The sequence below is a fragment of the Nelumbo nucifera genome, chromosome 5, assembly GCF_055504915.1.
Source record: "Nelumbo nucifera cultivar China Antique chromosome 5, China Antique-T2T, whole genome shotgun sequence".
Taxonomy (NCBI): domain Eukaryota; kingdom Viridiplantae; phylum Streptophyta; class Magnoliopsida; order Proteales; family Nelumbonaceae; genus Nelumbo; species Nelumbo nucifera.
Window position 1 is genome coordinate 1,011,480 of NC_142653.1, and position 7,492 is coordinate 1,018,971.

At 39.7% G+C, this 7,492-nt stretch overlaps 1 protein-coding gene and 1 pseudogene across 1 annotated transcript; both read right to left on the minus strand.

Moving 5' to 3' along the window:
- PHT3;3 (phosphate transporter 3;3) lies at positions 1-4,648 on the minus strand. The gene is made up of 6 exons (XM_010267958.3): positions 3,963-4,648; positions 3,327-3,676; positions 3,171-3,214; positions 2,093-2,307; positions 1,879-2,003; positions 1-476 (listed from the first exon to the last, which is right to left on the minus strand). Exons 1-6 carry the CDS (start codon positions 4,092-4,094, stop codon positions 428-430), a joined length of 915 nt encoding a protein of 304 aa, XP_010266260.1. The 5' UTR covers positions 4,095-4,648; the 3' UTR covers positions 1-427.
- A 1,349-nt stretch (positions 4,649-5,997) lies between these two features.
- Positions 5,998-6,676, minus strand: LOC148791173 (uncharacterized; annotated as a pseudogene).
- Positions 6,677-7,492: the final 816 nt, after the last annotated feature.

Below are 7,492 nucleotides of genomic sequence, written 5' to 3' on the forward strand. Positions count from 1 at the left end.
TTCACACATAATTTTCTTCTGAATATTATGCAATTAGGTATGTACAGTGTACAGTATACTTCAGTACCAGAAATCTCGCTGTCGATGAATACTTTTGTCTTTTTACAATATATATAATTCAACATACAAGGCAATTAAAAGAAATCACCCTTGATTGGAAGATTCAGATAATCATCAAACCCATAAATATGAGCAAAATTTGGCTTAGCCCTTGGTAGTAACCAGAAAAACAGAATATCAGATAGCAAAAAAAACTAGCACCAGATATTTTTGTCAGCTATTAATGTAGGCATTTAGGAAAAGTGTAGACTTCTGTTTAAGCTTAAATTTCTACAGCCAGCAGTTCCCCGCTTGAATCTTAAATTTCCTCCAGTAGATACAAGCACCACAATTGATCTATATAGAGAAGTGTAGACTTCTGTTTAAGCTATCTGTTTGCTTCTTGTGAATGGTTGTTAGCACTTCCACTTGTTGGCCTGAAAGATTTCAAAGCACAAACAACTTTACTTTAGTAGACGAAACACAAGCAAAGCAAAAAAAAACAAGGAAGTACCAAAATTTTATGTAACCCTGGCATTTAATCAATATAAGGAATAGTCTGTGGCCCCATAATAGTGAAATTTCTCTTAAATCAGCATCCTATCAACTACAAGAGCCAATTATAAAGAACTTTTTTTGATAGGTGAGATGATGAAACCTTGAACCACCTAATAGAATAGATTATTAGGGTCCGTTTGGTTCATGGTTGGAATCGGAATCGGAATCGGAATGATCTATTCCCCCTAACTGTTTGGTTCAGACAGGAATCGGAATCAGATTCCGATTGGTGCTGCTTGGTTCATGAAGAGGCTGAAATCGGAATCAATCATGATTTCCAATTTTGCCCCTAATAAAAATAAAAACAAAAACAGAAAATGCATGAAAATATCAAAAAATGCAGAAATAGCAGAAATTTTGCAAGAAAATACAGAAATTATAATAATTTTATAAAAAAATTCAAAAAATTACATGAAAATACTCAAATTTTGTAAAAAATACAAAAAAAATGTAAAAATTTTGTAAAATTACAACAATTTCTATTATCTCTGTTTTTTCTAATCTTCTAAAAGTGGGTGAAACGAGCAGAACAGAGGCCCACTTTATTATTATCTCTGTATTTTCTAATCTTTTAAAAGTGGGTGAAACGAGTAGAACAGAGGCCCACTTTGTGGGGAAGCTCGGGATGCATGTATAAGACCAGACATAGGGATTTGGGTGGGGCAATCTCACTAAAAAAGAAGAAAAGGCAGGTGGATACTGAAGTAATGAAGAGACGCTATCACGTATGAACGAAAATCCCAGAAGACTAGAGTAGCCTTGTTAGAAGAGAATAGAGTAGCCTCTTAGAAGAGTGAGTTTTTCTTCGTACACACATTGATACATAAAGCACACTCATCGTACACAGCTTCTCTGTTTGGAATGGGAAGGGAGACCACGGTAGATGATTTGGAGGAAGGAGGAGGAGGAGGCGGCAACGACAAGGAATAGTATGGAGGTTGAAGGGATTCTTCCTTTTTCATAATTGGAGGGTTTTTTTTTGTCCAAAAATAAAAAAAAGGAAACTAAATAGCGGAGTAGGAATCACATTCCGGAGGTCGGGAATGGCCATTGGGGGGGGGGGGGGGGGGGGGATGGCATAATGACCCATTCCATTCCGATTCCGATTCCAGGGTCCTATTCTCTTGAAACCAAACTGACCCTTAGTTTTTTTATTAGTGCATTCCCATGCTGCTAACATAAATAGGACTAAAGATTCCCTAGCAAATCAAAATTGTTCTCAAAGACATGACATGCTTCTGTAAAGGAATCTCAGTTATTAAAATAAAATAGAAGACTTACAGTCCAGTCAACAATTTAATGGTGTCGTAGAACAACCATTGCAAAGTTACAACAGGCCCCGCAAGTGTAATTCGAATAGGCAGGCTTCTAGTAAACAAATTGACAAACCCAATATTCTTCACAGCCTACACACAGCATTAAGCTTAGCCCAACTAAAGCTTTAGTCTGCACAAGTTGACATCAACCTAAAACAAATTAATCAGTTTATCTTTACCTGCATCACACTATCAGCCTTTCTGTTATAAAGAGAGGACACAACATTGTCAGCAGGATTAGAAATAAAGGTACCAACAGCACCAGCTGTATAACCAGCTAAACATGTCACCCCTAGTTGCTGAGCTTTTGAGCAGTCCTCCTTTCTTCTTTGAATGACATGACTATATAATAGATCCACAGAATGCTCAAATGTTGAAAACATTACCATAGAGACTGTAGAACACAAATTTTCATGTGTAAGCATGCAATATAAATTAATCCATAATACAATTATAAATTTTGTGGAACTGAAAATGTCGATCAAACTTGTAGGTAGTAGCTTAAAACAGATATTTTGACCTGACCTAGATGGTGTGAATATGAATCAGGAGGATAAAGTCAACATATTAATTCATCTGTCATACATGCTAGAGTGCATTGTCACACATGCTATACTTGGTAGAAGATCTTTAACAAGTAATAAGTTGTCCATGCACCAAACTGCATAAAGCAGTTTAGTGCCTGAGTACAGCATCTTGTTGTATGTTCTTTTGCTTCTGATCTTTAAAAGGGCAGCCTAGTGCATGAGGCTCCCGCCAATGCGGGGTCTGGGGAGGGACAGATGTAGCAACCTTACCCCTGCACATACAGAGAGGCTGTTTGCAAGATTTGAACCCTGGAAATAGCCTCTCTTTATACTTAATCTCCTCTCAGAAGCTGCATAAAGCATTCCAGTTTGAGACTAAATAGATCAAATAAACTCAGTTCATGTAAAATATTTTCGTAGAGGGAAAAACCGACGGTGTTGAGGTTCTAGTGATGGAATGTTAAATTGAATTTGTAAACCATTCCTTAGACCTGTTTCAAAAAGAGTGCAAATAGTAGTGTAAGCTCTTAGCCGTCTAGCCAATGCAATCTCCATTTTCCAGTATATGTTATACTGCTAGAGTCCACTAATGAACTTAATAAGTAGAAACCTGAAGGTACAAACCATTCAGGGAATCCAAAGACTCCTAGTTTTGTTTGTAATCTAGCAAAGCACCTCACAAACTAAGACAACAGAACAAAAAAGTAGAATTAGGGAATAGAGTAATTACATGGAAGATTCCGACCCCAAAGAGGAGCAAGCCCCTTGTAGAAGCTGCAACCAAAGATGGAAAAAGAAACTGATACTCTTAAACACTATAGGCATGCATTACACAAAATTTATAAAGAAGGAATGGTAAAGTGCGTCATGTTCATGGATGTTATACCCAGAGAGGCCTTCAGTTAAATATAGCTTTGGAAATCCATCCGCCAAGCCCTTTGCAAAATTGGGCTGTGTTTGGACACGGATTTTGACGGCTTCGAAAGGGCAGAGAGCCACATCGGCAAATGCTTGAGCAGATGCGCTGCTCATAAAGAAGATGAGGCTCCTATTCTGACCTACCAACAGATCGGAGTAGAGATTCTTGAAGTATTCATATAGACCAAATTTGCAGCCACCTTGAAAGCCATAGCCAAGGAATTTGCCGGCCCAACCTCTCCAAAGAGCAGACGGGCCTTGTTCCTTCAAGAGGATATTTAAACCGGAAAATATGCTATTGTACTTGATTGGGTTCACCTAGATAATGAAATAATTCGTTAACAATCCATGAAAGAAGAATCACTCGTTAATTTCCAGAGAAAGGAAACTTATTGCAATCACCTCTCTGAAGCTTTCTAATTGAATAATATATTTTCACATTAAAATTGTTCTTAATAAATAGGTTCAGTAAAGCAGAGGAACAGAGAAACGAAGAAGTACACTACTAGGGGATGGATGGGGAGGAATCTCCGATATCAGCTACAGACTACAATCAAGGAAATTCACTATCAATCAATGTTCGACGCCCAAAGACCCCACTTACCTGCATATTCACTTTTAAGACATCCAGAGGAGTAACGGCGAGGTGGGTAGCCCCAGCACTGAGCATTCCTCCGATGGCGCATACCCCGTAATACCCGGGTGAGAACTCCTCAAAGACTCTTCCATTTCTCATGTTTTGCTTCTTTTGTTTTTCTTCTTTAACCCCTCTGCTTGAAGTTTGAACACCCACTTCTCAAAGCGAGAGAGAGAGAGAGAGAGAGATCTGGAAGCTCCAAAGTAGTGTGTGAGACAGTGAAAGTAGGATCAAAGAAGTATCGTATTTTGTTGCTGTATCAACTTTCGAGTTTGAATAGGTTCGATTTGCTGTCGCGCTCCGAGCTTCTTTCTGTAACTGGCTGTAAATCCGTCCACGTTTGCAGCATTCAAACACAAGGCCAGAAACAGAGAAAGACTGGAAATCAGACGCCAAAGGTCCAAAACGAAACGAAAGCCCAGTAATACGGATCCGGGTGCTTGTTTGGGCACATGACCATTGTTCAGAAATGGGCACATCCCCACTGGGAAGGAGTCCCTACAAAACCCTAGAGCCGCTCATGAGGAACATCTCTCGTATTTGTAGCCAGCTTACTGGAGCAAGCACATCTGAAGTCACCGGAAAGAGCCCCCCTAATCACGTTCACGCATGGTTTTCAAAACCGGATGAGCCCTAAGGCCCCCAACCAACGTGAACGAACGGTTCACGTATGACGCAACGACGAAAATGTATTGCAACGTGAGCAGGATGAGGGTTTTTTCCGTAATAACAGGAACAGTCGAACAACTCCTCCCATAGGCCATAGCCCATAGCCCATATCTCCATGGCTCTGGGATTGGTCAATCGGCGAATTATTTAATTACGGGTTTGTCCTCTTTGTTGGTGGGAACTGAGAACCATGCAAAGATGAGGATGAGAGGTGATGAGAGGTGAGGTGAGGGGTTTCTTCGTAAACTCCAAACACTCACAGAGATTTCGCTACGGATCCCCACTTTGTGGGAGGTTGGAACTGGAAAGTTTTCCCATCCCAGGCTTCCCAGCCAATGACAACCCTTCGGCTTTTCAACGTTAAATACCAAATTTACCCTCGATTGGCATCTTCCCACTTTTTGACTTTATGTAAAGTTAGCCTAGAAAATTAAATTGGTCGCACTCGCATTACGTGTCAAACAAGCGTCCACCTATTGCATTCATTTGCTGCTTCCTGACCACAACTCTTACATTCACACTCTAAAAATAAATGCTAATAAAGAAAAATAGCAACGTGAAGTATGTAAATTAACCCCCATCTCATACCATTCATTCTTCTAGAATATTCTGGATACAGATCTGAAGTGGGGATTAATAGGAAGAGCTTACCACAAGGAAAAAATATTAAACTTTGGGATGATATAGATTCTGTTTTGAATTGGACCGGACATCGATTCGGAAAAGAAGAGTTGAGGCTAAAAAATTGGTTCGAGGCTAAATAGAATCTATATCATCCTTTTTTTCTAGACAGAATTTATGTGCTCCCAAGTCCCAAGGCATCATATTTTTATAAGTTTTTATTGGAAATAAAAATACATACATCTCAAAAAGTTGTCAAAGAAGACAAATTTCTTAAAGTATTAGGAAATTAATTTACTTTACCCTACTGTTTTACCCATTGTCTTTACGAAAGGATTAAAAAGATTATATATTGTTCATCATTCTTCTTTAAACTTTTAAACATTATAAAACATTGAACGCCTTATTGTAAGTGTAAGTGGGAACCAAACCAATTCAATAGTTTGGATTAGACCTTGAAAGCATCCAAAACCAAATTGATGGTACTCGGCCATCACCTCCTTCGCGTCCGGTGTCGGTCACCCTCATCAGCCGCAACAGCTCTACCACAGCACTCACCGTGATCATCGTTTCCCCTTCTCTTCAATATTTTTAATAGAAAATAAATGCTGCAACGTTTGACCTTGGAAATTACAAGGCAATAGAATAACAAACCAGAATGAAAACCGACAAGGGTGATACATATTTAAAACTTACAAGTGATAACTACGGTGTGAAATGCCTTAGAAGGAACTGCCCTAACTCCATCTCCGTTCCTAGCTGAGGCTATTTCAGGTAATAAATTCTCTAGGCTATCGGCCTTGGCACTTGAAGCATACTATTCATCACACTATGAATAAGATGAAGATGAAAATTCCATCAGACATGACAGCCAATCTTTGAAGTAGGATCGGCAATCTGTCTCTTCTGTACGAGAGAGGGCACTGAGAGGCGTGACTGACAGAAACATATCCTTCCTTAAGAGCTCGATGATCCGTATGACTGTATCTCCATCATCATATTGTGGTCCCTTTACTTCTCTCTTCAACAAAAGGTTTCCTGCTGATATAGTTGAGGATACTTCTATTTTCGGCCCTGTTAACGAGTCAATTTGTTGACAAGATTTTTCCTCCCTCCATGTTAGAAGCAACTTACGTCCACCCCATTTTGATAATGCTTGTACCCTGTTTTGTTGCTTTATAACCCTTATGGTTTTTAACATCTGTTGGCAAATCCATATTCAAAAAGAAGTTGTCAGGATAAGTTTTGTTCTTCAACACAATCAGTATTCCATTAATGATGGACAAGGATGCCTCCGCACTTGGTTTGAAGTATTGGATACTACTCTTCCCTCTAACCCAGTCATAGGGGTGCAACTTGGGCGGGCCCAGCCAGAGCCTAAACCAATTCATCTCAAAACTTTAAATGGGTTGGGCTTGGATTTTCAGTCCTCGGGCCAGGTTGATCCCAAGAAGTCCAGCTTTTTAATTTTTTGGGTTGGGCCCGGGCCTAGCCCTTAGGTGATCCAAACTCGGCCCAACTATACATATTCACACATACATATATATACAAATTTTACATACATATTTACATATATACATAAATATGTGTCCATACATATATATACATGCGGTTTTATTGACCAACCTGACCCAGGCCCAAGCCCAACCCGAATGCATCAATCTCCTGGGGTTCCAGATCAAGAATTGTAGGAAATAATGCTTTGGAAATACCCAAATAAGCACAATCTCCTGGTGTTCTAGAAACTGCATAAGCTGTTTCAACTCTGTTCACAGAAAGAGCATAATAACACCATGTAATGATGCTGTGACTAAGAGTAGACTTTTCCGGATCAGGTGCGCAGACCAGAACCTCGTAGATATTGGTGGAGAACAAGACCTAAACAAGAGCTCTTAAGCCAAGACTCCGAGAGCATCAATCACATCATCGATGATTACCATGATTATCGGTCGAGTACTGGAGCCCTGGAGCACTGAACACCCTCCATTTCCGTTTAGAAGGAATCTCGATCATAATTGTAAGGTTAGATGAGAAACGGGAAAGGAAACCGCCTACCTCAAAGACTGGAGACTGGAGAAGATGCGGTGGGAAGAAAGAGCGTCAATTTTGTAATAGTTTTGGTGTGAATTATAGAAGCGAAGACTGGGGAAGCCATGGCCATTGAAAGCTTCAGAAGAAAGGAGAGAAATGGTGAACCAAGGAAGTTT